Consider the following 21,897-nt stretch of genomic DNA (forward strand, 5'->3'; position numbering starts at 1 on the left):
CCCCCCCTCCCCATTCTTCACATAACTGGGCCAGAAACTGACTAAAACGAGTAGAGAGGTCAAGGTAGCTGCTCAGTTTTTCACACAAGTTCAGAGAAGCAAAAATATATGCAGAGGATCAACTGTCTCATGGTAGACTTCGTGTGAAGTTTGTTCCATTCCTTTATAACAGCCTACCTTTCATAAAAAAAGTGAATTTATTGGTGTTTTTACAGGCAAGTAAGTTCAAAAACAGTGATGAGAAACAGCAAAACATCAGCATTCCCTGCTAGCCAGGGCTCCAGCAGAGTATGGCTCATTTTATGGCAGTCAGTTGTAAAGTCCAGCCCCACTGGCATGGCAATTGCTTAGGAGTTAATTGAGGTAGAGCTATAATCAGTCCCTTTTCTCCCAGTGCAACCCATTTCAGCAGTTCCTTGTAGCCAGCCAGCTTTACCTAAGATAGAAACATAGACTATAATTAGAACAATGCCTTTTCAAAGTGCATATAATTGCAATATTGACAAAATAAATATTGATCTATAGCCACCTTTCTAACCAATTATCCTTAAATGCCACTTACCAACCAAATGAGTGATAATTATTAAAGGTAATGGAAAAATACTTGCAATGTAGAAATGGAAGTACAAGTAATAAAGCTAGTCATGTTGGGTCTTGAGAAGTACTTAGGGCTGTAGAAGGTAAACAAGCACCTTTCAGAAGTATTTGGGATGGGATTTAGGTCTAAGCAGGGATCTAGGTGCTACAGTACAGAGCTTTGTATCACCTATTTCTGAAATGCCTACTTCCCATGGTGGAACTTGTAGTCTTGAATGAGTATCACTGTTTCTTACAGAGTGCAGCCAGGTACCTCAAAAAAGCTGACCTGAATAACCCCCTCCCACTAAAAACACACAAATAGGTTTATGGTGACACTCCTTCTTAGGCAGCTGGTGGCATGCTGGAGCAGCTGAAGACCAGTCTCTACCACTGAGGAACAGTACTCTCTTGTGCACATGGAGTCTAGCTGCATCTCCAAAAGTCAAGATGCATCTCCATTACTTTTGAAATTACTCTTTCTTCCTTATCACAGAGCTATCTTGGCACCTATTAGACTATTTTCATATGGAACTAGACCAGAAGCAGCTCTAATGCATTTCAGCAGCTAATGGACATGAAGTGCATGAGACCAGAACAGAGCTAAGCCAAAGTGAATCTCCCTCTTAAATGCATAGAGTTGATACCAACTTCTGCTTCCATTGGGCCACGCTTCTTTCTAGAGTAGGTGTGGCATCAGTGTCCTCAATATCTGACCTCCACTTGGTGTAAGATGAACATCTAGGGTCACACTGACTTATTTTAGCCTCCCTGGCCAACAAAAACCTCTGTGTGCATTCCCTCTGTGCGCATTCCCTCTGTGCAAGGCTTTAACTTGAAACAACTGCACCATTACAGCAACTCCAATATCACCAAAGTCACCAAAGTGAGGACAGCTACTTATAAAGCAAAGTCATGCCAAGTTAGAGTCAACACAGGAAAAAGGAGAAGCAGCACAGTTTTTTCCCTGCTACTTGGCCTCTTCATGATTCTTAGTTTGCAAGCTAAAACATATCCCGGCAACATCTCAGTCTAACTTGGTTAGTTGGAGAAGAAACATCCCACTGGAACACTACAACAAGGAGGTCTGAGAACTAAAACAAATATTTTGCTGGATCTCTTCCAATGTACTCTGTCCTAAGAGCTATGCATTCCTAAAGATGCCAGAAACTTAAATAAACATGATGGAACATGACAAATCCTAGAGGGAAGGGCACATGTATGTGTGTGTGTGTGCTGTCTTTTACCTGTGTTTCTCCAAGCTTAGCCTGTGGCTCACCAAGTTCCAGAATTCCAGAGACTGGCCAGTTAAGGAAGACAGCATTGACTGTCCCTTCTTTAGGGCTGAAAGTGTACCTGGTTGGAAATGGGGAACAGAAATGCATGTCAGTTTTTACATGTAAATTTTCTGAAGTGCTACATAAGAGTGTTTCAAGATTAGAAAAACAGATTTGAAAAGTCAGCATTAGTTACATTTTCACACACATAACCATCTTTTCAGATGATTTATACCCTTTAATAAAGTACTGCTCCTTGAAAATGTGTTCCAACAAACTAGAGGTAATTAAAACTATTAACTGAATTCAGAGGTAAACATCTGTAGTTACTTTAGTACACGTGTAACTCTCTGCTGCTCAGCCATATAGGAAGGAGATACTTGCAGAAGGGGAATCCTTAACAGAGAATTGTAGGTTATATTCAGAAAAATGTGCTAATTCACATCTATATAGCAACATACAGACTAAAAAAAATTAACAGGTATGTGCAACAATAGACCTTCCACCTTGTATAGCTAGTTTTTGAAAATATTATTTTCAGCATATACTATCTGCACTATTGCCATTGGAAATCTTGTGGCATATCTCCGAAACATACCCCCCTCCTTCCTTCATTTAGTTACAACTTTTTATTGCTCTTGAAAGTCATTTTACTAAACAGTCAGCAGTTCAGCATCTCTCGGCTAGAGCCAGATGGCCAAATTTTACTGGGAACAGGAGTAAAAAGGCCCACTGAGACAGAGAAGAGGGACAAGACCAAAACCCTGATGGATCATTAAGGCGTTACAGCAGCTACAAGTCACAAAGGCTGAGGAGTCCAGAGACCGGCTGTATTTAGGGACCAAACAATTGCTGTTATTTTCCCATGCATTTTTACCTTAAAAAAATGCAGAATATGCTAGACTTGTTTCTAGTTTCTTCCTCTCCCATTTTTCTCTTTAAATATCAAGTGACATCAAGTATTCCTTTCTACAGATAGACACTTCATAGCAATTTTATATTTACAGATTTGTATATTCTTTGTTTCTGTTGCCAACTACACTAAGAAGCACAAGATCACTAAGGAAATGTTTGCAGTCTTCCCTTCAGCCTCAGCATCATTCCCAAACTACAGTCTCTACCTACAGCTTTATACATACTTCTGTGTGCAGTTACTTAAAATGACAAAGGGATTAATTTCTTCACCACATACAAACTAAGATGGTGACTTCTGTAGCATCAAGTCATTAAGAATTTCAAAGTTTCACATACATTGGTGCTGCTTTACATTTCGATTCAGTAACCTTACCACACTTCTGGTGTGACTGAGTCATTCTGTGCTCTCCATGGTTTTGTTCCATAGATGGCCTCTCCATTGACCTCCAGCCAAGCACCCATCTGCCTCAGGCGCTCCTCGAATATAACAGCGATGCGACCATCGTGAGTGGGCCCGATATTCATCAAGAGATTTCCCCCACAAGACACTGTTTCTACAAGTTGCTGAAATGTTTTTCAACACACAGACCATATGATTACGACTAATGAAATCACACATCTGAAGTACTTTCTAAAGTCTGCCATGCTGCTTCAGAACTATGAACCAAATGAGTTATGTTACTGCTGCACGTTGAGACTTATGGGGGTCATCCCAACAGTCAAAATAAAATTTAAGCTCCTATAAAACAAAGCTCTGATGACAAGCTTTACATCAGAAAAAAGCCCAAAATATGTTCTTGCACTAATAGATATCACTGAATCCACATTAGAATCAGATCCTACACATTTTTAACATTGTGACTGCTGCAAGAATGTCATGAGGGTTTTACTGATAGAATAGACAGATGATTTCTTTGCACCAAAGTAGAGTAAGGCTAACAATTGCCACTTCATCTTTACTGAAGCTTAGAGAAGCAACTTCTTCTGTTCTTCCTCTATTTGATACTCTCCCTATTTTACAGACACATCTGTAAAACACCAGGAAGCCTTCTACAGAGTCTGTAAAATTTGTGTTCGCATCCACACTGCCCTCCAGAGATCATGGACTGAGATGCACAAGTCGGAGAAACACAGCTGGAGACAAGCTGCTGAATGAATTCAAACCTTTTGCTTCTGACAAGAGGTTACTTCAGTTTGTAATTGTCTTTTGCAAGGACAGTACTAGAAACAGATTTAGATTAACAATCAATCTCCCCCTCACTAGCTGAATTTTGCAATTAAATGCATTTTTCTGAAAGGCTGATCATCTTTCTTTCATTCAGTTTTCCTAAGCTTCACATCTTTTTTAATACCTTAGACTAGCAAAGGGAATCAATATTCTACTATGACCAGCTGTCTGCATCTGCTAATGTTTACCTGTATGTCTGTACAGAAAGTTTCTTGCTACAAGGTAAAATGCCTATGGAGTCATAAACTATCTGTAAAGGGGAAAAGATGTAGCCTTCAATCAGGAGTTCCTAACCAGGAGCTGTGAAACTGCAACTGTTTGCTTCTCATCAACTTAAAGGTGCAGTTACCAGAAAAACTTAATGGAAAAGGTAATTATGAGACTGTCCAGATCAATCCTCGGCCAGTTACTCGTAGGGGAAATGGCTTCTAAGAAACTCACTGAATTTCTACTAGAAAAACCTTTCCCTTAGTAATTTCTATAAAATTAGTAAGAATTACAAGGACATTCCATCCTGTCAGTGTTAGGCTGCAAATGAACAAAATGGTTTATTATTTCATCAATTCATTATTCAATTAATACTTTCTAGATAGAGACAAGTACACGAATGTCACACTGCTTAATATAAAAACTAGGAGAGAGAATCGGAAGTTGCAGGCAACTCCTCTGCCCCACTGTACCTTCACCAAGTCCTCGATGGTGAGGTAGTCACTGAGCTGCGCATCCCTGCGGTACCCCCAGGACCTCCTGTCGATGGTCATACAGTTCTCCCACTTGTGAGGCAGGAGGTGACCGGGGTTGTACCGGTCACTGCAGGTGTAGTAGCCGCCGTGGGTACAGATGCTGCCAACTCCCCAGCGGTCATTGGTTACAACTGTGTCTCGGACTGGGCTGGAAACAGAGAAATTTTATTATTTTTGTTCTGTAAAATGCAGTCACAGCCAGCCCTTCCCACACACACCCCTCCCAGACACTAACATTCTGGATGACTTGTGTACTACTCATTTACAGATTAAGTGCAATGTCAGGAATTCTATTCTCATCCTTTCCTAGTAAAAGGTCCAGATCGGCATTTCTTAAGAAATATGCTCCAGACTTTTGTAGGACCTCTGCCAGAAAACAACCTGCATTTCACATCCAGTGCCAGATGTTCAGTCTACAATGAAAACAATGTACCCACATTCTCAAATTGTCCTTCTATTCTGTTTCTGTGCAGCAGAAAATATTTAGGAAAGGCTGTGACTAGGCAGAGTAGCCAATACCACCTTAACTGATTAATTTGCAAATGTGTTTCAAAAATATGTAACAGTCTTTTTCTAAAGCAAGCTTTGATAATTCTAGGGAAGATCTGAATTCTGTATTTCAGGAAAATGAATATTTTGTTAAGTCCTCTAAAGTAGAGGTAACAGGTTCCATAAAATAAAGTGAAACAAACTAGACAGAGAGCAGAATTTTAGATAGGGTGCTAAGGCAGTATCATTATGTACCTGTCATTATACAGCCAAGCCAAGAAACCAGTGCTGTTCCAGTAAGTATCTGGAGCATTTCCATTCCCATCAGACCAAATTATTTCTGGCTGGTACTTGGTCACAATTTCATAGAGTTCTGGTAATGATTTACTGGTTGGAAACTTTCTTGTCTTAAAGACATTAGTGGCATCCTCAAGGAAGAGAGGATTAAACCATTCAAACAGGGAATGGTATAACCCGAAATGCAAGTCAGTCCTGTTTCTAACAGATGCTGCTAGTTCAGCAACAAGATCCCGCTTCGGTCCCACATCAACAGCATTCCAGTTCCAAGAATATTTGGACCCCCACAAAGTAAAGCCTGAAAAGAGAAAAATTGAAGGATAAGAAAGAGAAGAAGAAGAGGGGAAGTTATAGTTCCTCTTTCTGGAAAGTGGTTTGGAAGTGTGTTGCAAAAAATAATAAAAATTATATTTGTAATAATATTGTGGTATAAACTGTGCCTATCATTGTGCATAAACAGATTATAATAGTCATAACATCAGAATACCATGCCAGATATGTTTATGTATTTTTCTATACATACACATATCCTAAGCAGTTCTGTACTGCTTAGGATAATTATTCCCTCTCTTTAGTTATTCACTTCATTCATATGTCCCAATTAAATTAACTAGATGATCTTTAAGTCCCCTTCCAACACAAACTATTCTATAATTCTATGAACTTAACCAAAAATACAGCAGCTTTTGAGGCATATATGTTTTTGAAGAAAGTATCAATGTGAACTGTAAATGCACAACTACTGGAAGATAAAACTCTCAGCTGCAGCAAGCACAAGCTATCATTTGCATTCAAAGACTCTTCTCTCTTCTGTTTCCTTCTTATGCAAATGTTCACTTTTCATTTGTCTTGGTATTTATAGCAGCTCAATCAACTACTCAGTACATGTATATAAGCAGAGTGCAAAAACTCCTGAAACAGATTTTAAAATATCAACATTAAATATCAGGAGTCAGGAGGGATTTGACATTTCAGACATCCAGCAATCCTAGCACAAGCACTTAAAATACTACTGCACTGCAGACTCAGACCACTGCCAGACAAGCTACACTCTCATCTTCAAACTGCTTTAGACTCACTGCCTAATAAATCTTGTGACATTTTTGTGAACTGAATATACACAATTGTATCGACTAGACAAACAAGCTAAAAATTCATGCCCAAGGCCACAGGACAGACTAAATGAATCACTATTCTTTTGAAGATTCTTGTGAATTTCACCACAGGCATCATCAAAATCAAAATTTATGTGTATCAGAGCTGAGATAAAAATTTACAAGTCACAAGTTGCCAGTCTTGAACCCACATCTCCCCAAAGACCAAAAACATTCATTAGCTGTACTTGTCATATTGCATCCTAATATACTTTATTTGATACCAGATTTCCTTCCAGCCACTTTCTTTTTCTTTATTTTTCTCTGCAAAGCATCTTACAACTACAGTGCTAAAAATCAATTGTCCCTGTAAAGTTACAGACCCAGTTCAAGGTTTTGGCTTCTATGAGCTACATCAGGAAAAGCTATAGGTTGTGAACCTTCCTAACTCTGAAGTTGACTCCCAGAACATACCCCTAAATTCCTTACAGAGGAATTTAGAGAGCTTGTTAAGTGCCTGCATACAGCAGCTCTCCACATGTTAAAGAGTGCAGAATTCACTTTTATGGTTCTTTCAGCAATAAATTGCACTATGGCTACTGCAGGAAGCTCAGCTGCCACCACCACTTCAGGCTGTCTTACCTACAGCAAGAAAACAGTGGCACAATTTATTGTTCCTCCTATGCAAGCTCCATGACCTCAGCTTCCATGTAAGAGTCCGGAAAACGACTGCACATTTCTTGGGTAGTTTTTTTCCTCTTTGGCTGCAGTAGGACAGGTAAGCCTGCCTGACTTTCTCTATCCATCTTAGCAAGCAGGAAAGTCACCTGCTTTTTTCTTCTGTTGACAGAAATGCAACAATTACTGACATTCACAAAGCTTCCACTTACCTTCATGATGTTTTGAAGTTAAGACAACATATTTTGCACCTGAAGCCTTCAGAATATCTGCCCACTGGTTAGGATCAAAGAATTCTGCTGTAAACAGTGGCCCAAAATCTTCATAACGGAAGCCAGGTGGGTAATTGGCCTCCATAAATTTCACATAGGGCTCTCTCTTTTCCTTCTGCCAGTACCACCTACAAAATACAGAACAAAACATGTCTGCTAATGCATTTTTAGATAAAGAAAAGAGAGTTGAAATCATCAGCTCCTATTTGAGTTAACACTGAGAGGCAGAGGCATGGGAAGTACACGACACTGGCAATAGGACAAAATTGCTCCAGAACAGTATTAATTACCAAAGATTTGCTTTTCTCTATCCTATTTGTTCATGTTCTACATCTTCGAAGCACTCCACTTTGAAAAGGTCCCAGGATTTCATCTGAAGCAATGAAAAAAGCGGCTACACTTTGAGAATGGAAAAATGACAGTCTTGCTCAGTACCCAAATCCCAAAACCATACTAGAGAGCATGCACAGACAGACTGTGTAAGCAGCCCATGTGGCATGAGAAATGCCCTTTTTCTGAAAAAATATGACTCATCCTCCTCAGGTCTCACACCTCAGCCATCAGGCACCTCTGCTCTGCCACCCACATTGCAATTCCTCCCACCTACAAACATGTGGGCCAGCAGCTTTACCTTTCTGACAGTCCCAAGTCCTCTAAACCAAATGCAGTTGATTGACCAGATGCCCACAGTCCCAGGGCAGGAGAGAGCTGTGACCAGTGTGCTACAGCCACTGCACAGGTGAGGCTCTGAACCAAAGGCACCCTACTAGAAGCCATGTCCTGCAACAAAAACCCGACACACACTTAAAAATGCACCTCTGTCATAGTCTCTAACATGCAGGCACACGTCCACCTACCAGGGCACTTGGATTTAGCAACTAGAAGGAAAAATAAGCTGATGATCTCTTTTTGCCTTCCATCTGGCAAAAACAGGGACAGTTTCTATCCTGTGCTTCCCCAAGACAGTGACTGGTATTGTCTCTATTCCAACTGGGCTAGTCCACAGCAGGGCTTGGAGCTCTGCTCTGTGTTCAAGGTTGGTCTCTTGCCCTCATCATGAGCAGAGACCATAAATCACCAGTAGAGCAATATTTATTTTCAACTTGCTCCCTTCCCTACTGAGCAATGAAAGAGGAGCTTCAGAAACACCACACAACAGTCCTTACTGCATAAACAGCCTTATTGCCTTCTAACAACAACATACCATACGACTGCTAATATATACAGAGAAAAGGGTCTGGAACCATTCACCTTTCTGTGAATGAAGACAAGCAGCAAAGATCCTGTTCTAGCAAGAACATACATGAAAACAGATAGTAAGTGAAGGAATAAAACAGGCCAGAATCTAAATGTTTGAAGTATGTTTCTCTCTCCTATCATGAGCTGGACTCTGACCTCAGTTCTTTAAGACATAGTAACTGTCTAGATATTTTGTAACCTTCCCAGACTTCATCATAAACTGACACAACCCCTGACAGCCAACAGGGAAAAAACTCAGAAGAAAGGGGCCAAGACAGCTTTTCTCACTGAAAGAATGGAGGGGTAAAGGGAGGGGAAGAGGAGAAGGAATACGAGGAAAAGGGAAAATAACAAAACAAAAACAAATGAACACCCCCCCCAAAAAAAACCCCAACCGACCTCTGATTTCAAAGTATGTAATTGCATAAATAAACGGTAAGATCCTTGCTTCTCTTCCTTTGTCACGTGGTTTGCTAACATGAGCACTTTGATGCTGACATGATTAGATTCTAGAAACATCCTTACCAAGGCCATGCAGCTGCTAACAAAGGACCTCAGTCGTCTGACTGCACATGCTGCTAGAAGGCCTGAAGCAGCTCTACACCCACACGTGCCTAAGGATTGGAGACTCCGGGAATATAAAAAGCAACTTCATCAACTATATTAGAGAGTTTTGAGGTCTTTTTAGAACAACAACGAAGACCAAATGCTTGATCCTGAATCTGTGCACCACTATCAGATCACTGCACTCAGACTGAGGCTTGAACCCAAACCTAGCTCTATCACACCCCCCCAAAAGTAATTTATTAGTAAATGGAGTCTACCTTAAAAAACTGCTGAAATCCTTGAATATAACTCTGAACAAACCAAATATTGTCAGAAAACAGTTGTTTGTTTAGATCTATATTGGTTTGTTTTGTGAATATTGCATTTAAGGTTCACCACAGCTCTGCCACAGAGCTGCTATCTTCATATTTTAAATGATAATGTGACTCACTTGAAGTCACACAGGAAGTACTTGGTAGAGCATGGAAAGATGAGAGCAGAAATATGCTTACAGCCAAAGGACCTGAACCAGTGAACACTCGCAAAACAAAGGTTTTACTGAGCCTCTGAACTAAAATTACTTAAAGGATCAGAGCCTTGGACTCTTTTAAGTGAAAAGCAGTCCTGAATAATAGTAATAATAAAGGAGAAGAAAACCATCAACAGCACAAAATGTGCACAAGAAAACGGCAGGCTCCTCGCTAAGTAAGGGCAGCAATGAGCTCCTGCACTCCCTGCAGTGCTCCAGCAGTTGTACCAGGCTGTTCCAGGGGATGGAAGATCCTCAACACCTGTTCCCACGGGGTAGAACCCCTTCATCCATCCCTTCAAGGTGGTCCTGGAGAAATCTCCTGCCACTTAACCAACCACCTCTTTCACCAACAGCAAATCACATCTCTCAGCTCTGTGAGATCTCTCCTTAATTTAGTTTCGTCAGTCAAGGTATTCAAGTTTCAGGGCTGAGCAGGCAGATGGTCAGACACACCAGAAACACATCAAACTGTGCTTCCTTCGAAAAGGCGCCATGGAGTCCTTGGCCTTGGCCGGACACAAACCTCTTCCCACACACCTGAGCTCCAGGGTCAGCCTGCAGAGGGGCTTTAACCCAAACCTCCGCTGTACCGGGGTGGACACACCCATCCCCGCCTGCCCTAGGAGCTGCTTTCCAAGCAAACCCCTCGGACCGCTGGTACGACCCGTCCGCGGCAGCTGTTCCGGTGCGACCGGACACCGCTCGCCGCAGCTCACCAGAACCACTCGCTGCCGAAGCTGGGCACCGAGAACACGCCCCAGTGGATGAAGACGCCGAACTTCGCCTCGTCAAACCAGGCGGGCAGCGGCCGGGCGTCCAGCGAGCCCCAGGTGGGCTCGTAGCGGGGCCGCGCCGGCAGGAGCGCGGGCAGCCCCAGCAGCAGCAGCGGCGGCAGCAGCGCGGCGGGGCCGGACACCCGCGACATGGCGGAGGCGCGGCCGCGGGAAAAAGGCGGCTCCGCAGGGCGGGGGTCGCGGCGCTGCTCGGCCGGGCCGGGCCAGGCCGGTGGAAGGGGGACACGGGCGGGTCTAGGCGGGCTGTCCCCGCCCCAGCGTCCGCCCCGCCGGGCCCGTGGCCCGCCGGCCGGAGGGCAGGCGGTCCGCACGGCCCCGGGTGCCGGGCCCTGGTTGCGCCCCGCCCGGCGCTCAGCCGGCACCGCCGCCCCTGTGCGCCTCCCTCTCCCTGCCTGCCGCCCGGGGTCTTGTCCCCATCGGTGCCGCTTTATCTGCCTGCTCCATCACAGATTGCCCTCTGGATTTTAACGGTTTTAAGCAAATGAAGTAACTGGTTTCTGCCTCGGCCGACATCCCGCCGTACTTCCCTCGGGCCCCGCGGCTCCTCCCCTGGGAGCACCGGCCTCCCCGCAGCGCTCGCTCGAAAGTTCCTGCCGGGGCCTGCTGGATCTACAGCCGGATCCAGGGCTGAGCCTTGGATCTGCAGCCAGAGTCTGCTCCAAAGGCGGCCTCGGCAGCTTGCTGGTTTTGCCCTTCCCGCCTGCTTCCGTCCACAGGCTCAGCTTCCCTGCCCTTCCCAGGAAGGACAGCGTGTAGCGTTCATCGCTCTGCAGCTCCTTCCAGCCGACTTGTACATGGTGGCTTCCAGGGTAGAGAGGTGCCCCAAAGCCTCTCAAGGAGATATTTCTTTGATCATTAGAATGGCCTGTGCTGAAGTGGTCTCGATTCAGTAGATGAAACTTGGCGTTTGTGATGTGGATAACGGGTGGCAGGCACGTACGTTAAAATTTTCAGCAAATTTGTTGCCAGGGCTGGTGCTCGTCCAGTCTTTCCTCATGCCCGAATTCTGTATTTTTGCTTCAACCCCTAGACATCATGGGACAGCCTTTGTAAAATAATTTGGTTTAATCAGCAAATACAAATGGAAATGTCTTTGGCAATGTCATCAGAATAGTTGAAAATGAATGACGAGGCAACTGAATTAATCTCTCTCCAGCTGAGAAGAATGTATACTTTGCTGCTGTTCTATGGAAACAGAGCTTCAGTTTCCAGAACTATTAACCACAGTTGTTATATCTAATTCAAAAAATGTTTAAAGGGCTGTGAAAATAGGATGTGTATGATTTTGTAATATTTTCATTTATATACCTTGATGAATATATTAAGTTACAGGCAAGTAAAAACCATTGTGACTTCCATGGTATTATTCTTTCTGACTGGCTGTTCACATTTCTCTGATTTACAAAAGCACTTTGATATTACAATAGGAGCCTCTTCATATCTCTTTTACATTCAACGTTGACCGACTTTACGTCTTCTTTTGCCTTCACCCTTTTAGATGTCACTTTGCTCCTCAAAAGGAATCTTTAGATGCCTTGACCACTTGCTATGGTATCTTTTCTAGTTTATCTTTCTGTTTCTTCATGTTCTCCTTTTTGATCACACCAAGGGATTGCAGACACTGAGCACCTCCTTAATGTGGGAATTTTCAAGCATACATTCTGAATAGCACAACAAAGTTACAGGTGCTCTGTGGCTCAAAATGTTTGGAAGGAAAAATTATTTAAAAAAAGCTCAGGTGTCTGACCCAAAGCTCACTGACCTGCCATCAACTTCGATGAGGTTTAGAGCAGGAACTGTGTATTTCAATAGTGAAGTTAATCACATCTTTTAAACTTAAAAAAAAATAAATGTGGAAAACAGTAAATAGCAGCCATGAGTACACTTCTAATTAAGGCTTAAACAGGTTCAGAAAATGTCATTAGCCCACACATGCCCAGCCACTGAAATCTCCAGTGAGGGAAAGTCCTCAGTGTACAATCACATCTGTAATGATGCAAGCTGCACAGGGTAAATAACAAAAATAGCACATTGTAAGATTTTGTGAATAACACAAGACTGGTGTCAGCAGCTGCAAAAAGCTCTCTAAGCCTGGGTACAGTGTGCCTGCCTGTGTGACGCTGGAGCCTCTGGGCTCCCATGGGAGCGTCTGTAAGCAGGGAGCTCACTGCTGTGCCCTTCCAGGAGAAGCCCCTGCCTCTCCCTCTCATAGCACAGTCCTGCTGGGAAAGGTCTGTGGCTGAGGAAGGAGCAGGCTGGTCTGTCAGCAGAGGGAAGGAGAGGGAATAATGAAGGCAATTCTCTGGGAGATGCTGAGCAGAAGAGACCTTTTGACCTGACTAATGGCTGACATACGAGACTCCTGTACTGGATCGATTGCTTGGACAAAGGGAAGGGTGCCTGCATCGTGTGACTGCTGGGAAGACTGCAAAACCACTGTGCCTGGGGAGCTGTGTGAGACTCGTCATTGAGAGGAAGGCACTTGCTTGCCTGGGTGGAAGCAGAAACCAGAAACTGAATTTCACATGGACACGTTTCAGACGTGATAGATTTTGATTCAGACATGGGGAGTGGCAGTTGGTAGTTGTGGTAGTTTAATACAGCCTGAATGCAGCTTTCATGTTAGATAGCTGGATGATGCAGCACTGGATGTGTTAAAAATGTGGGGTGCAGTCCTGTCTGTCTTTGCCATTGTGGCTTCAGGACAGCAAGGATTTTATTCAAGGTAGAATATAATATGATTTACCTGTAAAAAGCAGTATAAACATTAAATATCCTTTTAAAGATGCATCTTGTTGTAAAAGTGTTTCTGTAAAATACCAGAAAATGAAAGCACAGAACTTGATTTTGCTTCTGCTTAAGTCTGTGTGACTGATTTGAAAGGCAGGAGAGTACCTTCCTCCATGAGTTAGTGGAGTAAAGCCTCTTGCGTGCAACCCAATCTTTAAGAAAGACGGGGGGAGATATTTGACTCATCGCTCTCCTCGCTCTTTTGCAGGGGTGCGATGCCTTGTGCAACCTCCTGGTTTTGCGGGGGGAGGGGGGAGGGCACCCTATTACACAAAACAGAACTGGCAATGTGGTTTGCTTGGCTCTTTTTAACTGACTCTCTTTTTCTTTTTTTTTTTTCCCCCGAGAGTTGGAAATGACGGGAGCGAGGAGCATGAAGACACCCCGGGGAATGGGGGCATCCGCGCACCTACGCCTCCACTTCGCTTTGCTCCTGTGCAAACACAAATTTTATGTTCCCAGAGACCCAAAAGGTCGACGGCGTCCCTGCGGGGCGGTCAGAGGAGGGAGGCGGCTCTTCCTCTACAAACTTTCCCTGTCCCCTCCCTCGCCGCCTCTCTCTCTCCTCTTCTCTCCTCCCTGCAACTCTCGGCTCCCGGTCGGCGATGGCTGAGAGGCCGGGGAGCAACGGGGCAGCACTGCTGCCCGTCTGGTCCTTGCCCGGTCCCCGCGGCCGCTCCCAAAGCGACATCTCCTCCTTCTCCTCCTCCCGGAGAACCTGTCTGCTGCGGTCCATCGTGGGCGGCTCAGGTAAGGGGGGGGGGGAGGGAGGGAGAGACCTCCGAGCGGAGCTGAACTAAAGAATTTGGGAAAAAACATCCTCCTCCACACCCTGCCCAGCTCTCCCAGACCCAGGACACGGTGGCCAAAGTGTGCGTCTCTGGTTTACATGCTTAATCTACTCCTTAAGATGATGTTCGGAAAGTTCCTGGCTTATCATACCCGTGTTCTCACACCTAAATGAATCCTGGTAACGCCATGAGTACCCACCTGTTTGACAAAGCATCTTTGACTGCAAGGGCAGAAAAGTTCCAGGAAAGCTTCTGGGTGTATTGCCAGGACATCAAAACTTCTCGTCCCACTGCTTCACACATTACACTTCAGCTGCATGTTAGAATTTTACCCCACGCACTTTTATCTGTTTCTTGATTTTCGTTAGTAGGTGAGGCAAAAAAAAAATGTGTAAATCGGTATTCCACCATCTTCCTTTGGGAGGTAACCACTGCAAGTGCCCACGGGATGATATGGGGATGGAAGCTGGACCTTTGGGACAGAGTAGGCTTCCTGCAGGATTCAGAGTAGCTTTGCTGTGTTAAATGAGAGGAATTGAGGGCCCTAGTTTACATTGCAGATATTTGAAAGTGGCCGAAGTCCCTGGGCTGTTCTTTAGTCAGTCTGTTTCCTGAGGTAAGGCATTAAGGAAAATGAAATTCTGGTCTCCATAGGGCTGAGTACATTTTGAAAATGTGTGCTTGCCTGGTTGCAAATCAACCCTGTATTGACTAGAACGAGGCTGTAGGCATATACATCCCTGGTGATGTAGGTACTTTGGATGCACTCTCACACTGCTGCACAGAACTACACCACCATCAGGGAAGCTCCAGAATGCACTGAGAGACTTCTGCTGCTGCAGCACAAATAAGGCACTGCAGTGCATGTTTGAGTCTAAAATGGACCACAATGTCCTCTTATGTTTGCTCCTCAGGGACTCTTAAGATAAAGCAGACCATGTGCTTGGGGAGGCTCAAGTATACAGGCTATGCCTGCCTGATGAGGAGAGTGGGAGTGAAAACTTGCTTAGTCACATAGGAGCAAGTAGATTCAACTTGTGGGGCCAGAGGCTGCAAGCAAAAACAACTCTGTGTGCCAGTTTCTGTATAATTTTTTGCTCTACCTTTTTCTGTGTCTACTTAAAAGTTAGTCCAGAGAAGGACATTTGGGACAGGGAGGAGGGAGGAGATTCCAGTGATTTGTCCAAATCAGAAAGGGCTACTTTTTGGTGTAAGGTGTATTTCAGCACTGCCTGGAATAATATTGCGTGAACAACGCCCTATGACTTGATGTGTACACCCCTGGATCCAGAGAGATTGACACAGAAGGATTGTCACAGAGGTTGACAGGATTGAGACCATATCAATGTTATACTATGTTTTTTGTCGGCTTAACTACAAAGACTGCTAACAATGAGCTGGGTTCATTATGAGAAACTGGCAAATCCAATGGAAGTAAAATGATGGTGTTTTCAAAGATGTGTTGTTATTTGTAGTTTCTTACACACAACATTTAGGCCTCCCTGTTGCCCTTCTTGGTTTTTGAGGATTTGTCACTTCCTGCCAGTAAGTGACAAATGCTGCTTTCTCTGGTTTTTATTTTTTAACGTATTTTCTTTCATTCTGTATTTTCTCCATTGCTGCTTCCTGTATCTTTTTCCAGCTGCTCATTGAATGCAGCAAAAACATATTCTGCAACACAAGTGTTGATTCCCTCTTTAAAAAGGAAAGTATGCATTAAAGATGCAAAGCTGTTTAATTTTTAATGTGGTGGTTAGAGAATTGGTTTTATACTGAGGTGCCATTAAAATAACCTGCTTTTTCATTCCCCCAGTAACCTAGAGAACAACTGTAATGGGGATGGAAATGTGAAGCATTTAGAGAAACAAAAAGAGGCAGTATTTTTTTTCTTCTACTTTTTTCCCTAACCATACCATTTGATTAAAGCAGATCACTCATTTACATCAGATGTTACCTGTGCTCCAGCTGCTGCATTTATAGAACAATTTGCATTTTAAATAACCTGCAAAATGCTTGCTTGCCACCTGTTCCTGGGCTGAATCACTTGCAACTGTTGAAGTCACAAGTTGCAGTTTCTGTTGCATATTTGTCTTCATTTTCTAGATCCTGACACCAGTTCTGCTGAGAAGACGTTGTTTCCTCTCACACCATCAGTGATAGGTTGCTGCCCCATAGGTGGTTCACACTGTCATTTATTTTACCACCTCCTAATTCACCATTCTCAATGCGGGATCTGTGAAGAGGCAATATTTTTAGAGACTCTTCTAGCTAACAGATATATAATAGATTTTTTAAAGCAACTTTGGCAGCAGCTCATAAAATTCATCTGTTTGTTATTCTAGGTCAGTACTATATGTATCTTGATAGTGCAGTGAGGCTGGTCAGGTGGTCCCCATGTTTATACTGTCTGTGCTTTCTTACCACCAGTTCTTCTTCTGCTATTCTTACACATTGACAGAAGCAACTTCCTGGTATCACTTTATAGCATCTCATTTCATTAGCTGCCATCAAGTATGTGAGGACAATATATTTTCAGGATTTTCTTCTTAAATCTGGCCTTTTCTTTTAGTGTTAGTAGTAGAAGATTACTTAATTTCTCTCTCTGGGCTCTCACCTTAGCTGTTATTTTGTGAGAGCTTTACCTTCCAACTCTTTTTTTATTTCTTGTAACCCCTAGGAAGAATAAGGTGAACCTCATCATGAGTAAAAGTGGCATGACCTGGAATTTTGATTTAGACCCTGAAAAAGTGCAATGTCAGCAAAGTTCAAAGGCAGCATACCTCTAGTTTGTTGTGGTGGGCATAGCCTGTGCATCACTTCGATGTCGTGGTACGCCCCACCTGACAACTGGCTGGTTTGCTAGAGCATCTAAAGGAGACTGGTGAAGAAAAACTTACTCTCCTAAATTTCAGAGCAACACCAGAGGCACTTGAAGAAAGCTGCTTGAATTACATACCTTTAAGCAGCCTTCCATGTTTAGTGACTAGATTTAAACCCACTTTAAAGGTGAATCAAGTTAGTCAATTTTCTTGATTTGCCCAGCATAGATGGGGACTGAACTGCAATTGAAACAAAGACCTTGCTCAGATGCTTTCCCAGAGCTCTTCCAAACTCTAGATTGTGTGGTTATGGGGCTGAAGGTAGCTCTCAGCATGAGTGGTGAGTTCTGGGGTGCAGGGTGGAGGAGGTGTGCTGTTTCATATCAGCCACCTCTGTGCTCCGGTTGTGAAGCGGAGACAGCGGTTCTCTTTGTGACAGCCCTCAGGCACCAACCTCAACTGCTGCGGTGCCCATTCTTTATCTTCATGTCCGCCTAGACAGTTTTGAGTTTGCTCTCTTTTTAGTGTTGTGGGTTTTGCTATACAGCCTTGCATTTTGTTCCGAAGGCAGTGAGGTCTGTGTTGAGGTACATCTTGGTGAAAAGGGAACTTTACTGCTCAGACCAGAAGTCAAAAAACCACCCATCTCTACTCTGGGATTGACATTGTCATATTGTTGCAGTTCCTCCTGAGGTCTTGCTCTTTAGCAAGAAGGAGAAGTTTCAGATAATTTGTTCCATTAGTAAGAAATGCACCTTTCAGATAGAGAGGTGAGCTCCTCATGTATGTTTCCATTCTTTTCACTGTTTTTTTTTGAGCCTTTCTAATGTCAGACAAAAAAAACCTACCTGAGAATTCAGACAGCAATTCATCAATACCTCAGGCTATACCCCAGATGTTGGGTTGCAGAAGAGAGTGAGAGCCAGAGTGCAAATGACAGTCCTGCCTCAAAACTTGTACATGCCAAGATTATTTTCGGAATTTTTGCGGGTTAATTTATTCAAAATGATAATGAGTAACAGCTACGAAGCCATCTGCTGCTGACTCCAGAATAGAGTGAGCAAAAAGATGGCTTAAAATCCCCCAATTAAGTGAAGAACTGGGGAAGCTTTCATGTAGTGATCAGGGCATCAAACTGGCTGATATTAGATGAGAAAAAAATTGAGGATTTTTGGACTTATTTTAGCTTTTCATTGTTAGAGTGCTCCACGTTGTAAACTTAAAAAATGTCAGATACTCTTCTTAATGGACAAACTTTCTGGTTGATGCAAAGGAAGCATTTTTGACAGCGGAGGGTATTTGACAATCTAGAAATGGTGAAATCCAAAATACTCATAATCTAGACATTGACCTGATTATCTGGGGGCATGGAATCTAGGGAAAAAAGTAAATTTTGCATGAGTAGGTAGGTAGCTGTTAACCTTTGCCTGTATTTCCCACTGTACTTGTACTCATATTTCCCCAAATGGCTACAGATTCCAGTTTCCTTATTCATCAAGTCCTACCAAGGTCTATGGGAGTTGAATTCAGCATTTGTGAAGAAGACATCAGATGTGCGTTGTGAGGGCGGTGAGAAAGATAGTGTTTCTCAGTTCTAAGATGGAATTGATGAGGGAGAAGATTGATGCTGTGAGAGAATACCATTACTGAAGCAGCTGATGTTGGTATATTGAGTGAAAATATGGGAGTTATAGGAAAATATCATTCTCCATTGTATCAAGCAAGACTTGTTTACAACATAAATTGAAGTACAGAATTTTGCAAGAAGACTAAGGCAGATAATCTGAGGTAGAAAACTATAGTAGAAATTAAAACAAGTAATAATTTTGAGTGATTTAGAAACTAGACTCAACACGGCTGTATCATTTCCAAGAGACTCTGTATCCTGTCTCTAAGTCTGCTTTATTATTTTTCATCAATTTGCAAATTTGAAGTATCAAGAAGAGGCAGCAAACATAACCATATGAAATTTGACATATGCTTATAGAATTAAAGCATTTATTTTTTATAATAATCTGCTTAGACCATCGTCTAATGTTAAATTCCATCCTGGTCAACCTTATATGTAACTTCAGACTGATGCTGAGGAAAAATCCAGGAATCTTAGAACATTTTGTACTGCATACATTGACAAAGTTCAAGTCTGCTTGAAAACCAGGTTAATTTATAAGATAGATGTGCATGCAGGGAAGAAGCGTGTGTCAGAATATAGTCAGCCATTTCTAGTATGAGTTTATACCATAATGCATGCTAAATAAGAACCTGCCTGTTTTATGTTGGACTAAAAGATATTATTCCACACCAACTCTTGCAGAATAACTGGAGTAGGTTCTTGTTATTAGCCTAGCCTGATTAAGTGTGAAAGGGGAAACCCTGGGCACACTATGGTTTACAAATACAAACCATGTATTCTATATGTCATTTACACATGACCCAGTTTCTGAGACAAAAACTTTACAGTCATATATTCAGACTTGGGCTCAGGCTTGAAAAAAAAAATTTCTAAATGTGATGATAATCTTCATGGTTGGCTAAGTAGAAATTGAGCTGCAAACATTTCCAGCATAGGCTTTAATGTGTGTTTTGCAGCTAATCAGTAGCTGAATGGGGGGATCTGTTCAGTGTTTTGCTGCTGTGTGTGTTTTAGTTTCTCAAGGCCCTTTGGCATTTAGCACTTCCTGCTGCTGTGTGGCTTCTAGTAAGTAACCATTTAATATCAGACCACATGTCAGGTATGAAGGCTGAAGAATTGATCTTAAGATTAGCTGAAGAAAAATTTTGCTCCTTCTCTTACTGAATGTAAGCAACTTGTTAAAAAAAAAGCATTTGTTTTGGTTTTAAAACCTAAACATATCATTAGTCAAATCCATAATTTGCATAAATAATTTATCTTTCTTCCCTACCCCATTCCTCATGTCCTTCTCTTTTTGCCATTATTTCCTGAAAAAGCAGACACAGTTTAAGGTCAAAAGACTGGGGACAGTTGGCAGATTTATTAAAGGTTGATGAAGAATTTAAATTTTTATTTGTTATTGGTTTTGAAGTCAGAATCTTTTCAGTGCCAGAAATCCTGTAGGATTTCAGTTTTCAATAAACCCAGTATTAGTCTTGTTTCTGAATTTTTAGTAGTTCTTATAGAATATGCTTTATCATAAGGCAAACCTATCTTCAGTTATAAACTTTTCTTTTCCTTTCTTTTGTTTCTTTTCCTTTTCTTTCCCCTAGCATTTTACCTGGCACGTTGCAGGTAAAATTAGTTTTTCTCAGGTACAATCAATTGGCACAAAAGGAAAGATATATAGAAGAAAATAGAAAATCTTGACTTCGATGTTCCAAGTTCAACCGCTTCTCACTTTATTTTTGAGATTGTCATTTTTAAATCCCACCACAACAAGGGTTACTCTTGCTCTTCATTCATGTGGAAAGCACTGTGATCTTTCTGAAATACAAGCAGAGGTTTTAGGCAGTTAACACTTCCCTTGGTGGTGAGCTGAGAAAACTTGTTGCCCATCATGCAGTTTTGATGCAGAATTGGAGTTTTAAGATGCTGTGTATAAATTCTGTAAGTGCCTTTGATGTTGTTACATTTTTTGAACTTGAAAGGCTGAAGCAGTGAAATATTAGTAAATTTTATCAGTATCAAGTAGTATAAAGGGCTCAGAGGTGTTTGCACTGCTTTAATACAGCTTGAAGCTTCAAAGCCACTGCGCTTTGCAGGTTGGCTGTGCTATCAGGTGGAGGGAGAGCTTTGTAGAGAAGAGGAGCTAAAGAGCAACTTAAACCACTGCACACTTAGGTGGCGAGACACTTTTCTACCCGCTCTCATCTCTCTTATGTTATTTATATATATCTGGCACATTCGGCATTGCCCTTCCCCTTTCTCATGTTGTTGTTAAAACCACTTGGGTGTATTTGGAGAAATACAGGGCCAAACAGTATGGGGCTGGGAAGGAAATGTGGAAGAGTAAGCATTCTACCAGAGATGGGCAACATGGCGACACTTCACATGCTAAAATACTGTGTGTAAATGGCTTCTTTTTAAAATAATGATCATATTTTTACCAAATGTCTTAATTTCTTTTTAGGAAATGTAGCATTTATTATTTATTTTTAATTAAATATGTATTTTACAGCTTGATCTAATTTTTTTAATTTTTATGTGATTTGCAGTATCCAGAAGAAAAACTTGTTTAGAGAGAGTGGCTTCCTATTAAAAGGAGCTGCTTTTTGATTCCTTTGAACTGCAGACATGATTTCAGTCTCACACACAAACTGTGTTGGCTACTGCTTGGGGAATTTGCCCAGTTGCACAATACCACACACTATTTCCATTAGCTGGATGCATCAGTTGGTAGCTCAGTTTTGGCATCTTTACCCCAGTTGTTCCTATTCAAGCTATATTGGAAATAAGAGGCACTCATCTATCGCTTTCTTCCTGTCACCTCCTTCGCAGTCTTTCACTCCCCTCTTCTCTGCTAGCTTCTTTTCTGTATTCTCCATAGCTTCCAGTAAATGTCATTTATATTGTGTTGATAGCCTAGATGTTTGGTGATTCTCTGTGTAGGTCTGATTGGGTATATGTCAGGTTTCATCCTGCCCATTCGAGTCTGATGCACTGAGATGTGAAGGGACTAGAAACCTACAATTAATAACATTAAGTTTATAAACTAATAATGCAATTATCTACAATTAATAACATCAAGTAAATAAACATTAAGTTTATTTTCTGATTGTCACATGGAGATAAAGGTCAGAATTTGTACAGTTTGAGCAGAGATTCATTCAATTTTACGAATTCATTGCAAAAGGCTAAAATA

The 21,897-nt window shown here is 42.2% G+C and overlaps 2 protein-coding genes across 4 annotated transcripts in view; one reads left to right on the forward strand and one right to left on the reverse strand.

Moving 5' to 3' along the window:
• Positions 1–144: 144 nt before the first annotated feature.
• Positions 145–10,983, reverse strand: FUCA2 (alpha-L-fucosidase 2). Of its 2 annotated transcripts, none has more exons than XM_027751448.2 (7): positions 10,603–10,983; positions 7,510–7,697; positions 5,484–5,823; positions 4,677–4,887; positions 3,142–3,332; positions 1,824–1,932; positions 145–436 (listed from the first exon to the last, which is right to left on the reverse strand). In XM_027751448.2, the coding sequence occupies exons 1-7, from the start codon at positions 10,809–10,811 to the stop codon at positions 296–298; spliced, it is 1,389 nt and encodes a 462-aa protein (XP_027607249.1). In that variant the 5' UTR covers positions 10,812–10,983; the 3' UTR covers positions 145–295. The 2 variants fall into 2 exon arrangements, with proteins under 2 accessions (XP_027607249.1, XP_039243314.1); XM_039387380.1 differs by having other exon boundaries at positions 7,860–10,695.
• PHACTR2 (phosphatase and actin regulator 2) overlaps positions 10,953–21,897 on the forward strand; it is a 138,846-nt gene continuing 127,901 nt past the window's right edge. For both annotated transcript variants that reach the window (XM_027751473.2, XM_027751476.2), the window contains exons 1-2: positions 10,953–13,405; positions 13,818–14,220. In XM_027751473.2, the coding sequence (XP_027607274.2) occupies positions 13,923–14,220 (298 nt within the window). In that variant the 5' untranslated portion in view covers positions 10,953–13,405; positions 13,818–13,922. The remainder of the gene's footprint in view (positions 13,406–13,817; positions 14,221–21,897) is intronic.

This window comes from Pipra filicauda, unplaced genomic scaffold (assembly GCF_003945595.2).
Source record: "Pipra filicauda isolate LSUMZ 115617 unplaced genomic scaffold, ASM394559v2 scaffold55_size4083901_pilon, whole genome shotgun sequence".
Classification (NCBI taxonomy): Eukaryota; Metazoa; Chordata; class Aves; order Passeriformes; family Pipridae; genus Pipra; species Pipra filicauda.

Excerpts from the sequence above, each read along its gene's own strand:
- FUCA2 (XM_027751448.2), bottom strand. The coding sequence starts at position 10,811 with ATGTCGCGGGTGTCCGGCCCCGCCGCGCTGCTGCCGCCGCTGCTGCTG. Across the intron at positions 7,698-10,602 it reads TTCGGCAGCGAGTGGTTCTG|GTGGTACTGGCAGAAGGAAA; the intron begins GTGAGCTGCGGC and ends TGTATTTTGTAG. Across the intron at positions 437-1,823 it reads CTAAGCTTGGAGAAACACAG|GTAAAGCTGGCTGGCTACAA; the intron begins GTAAAAGACAGC and ends TTTCTATCTTAG.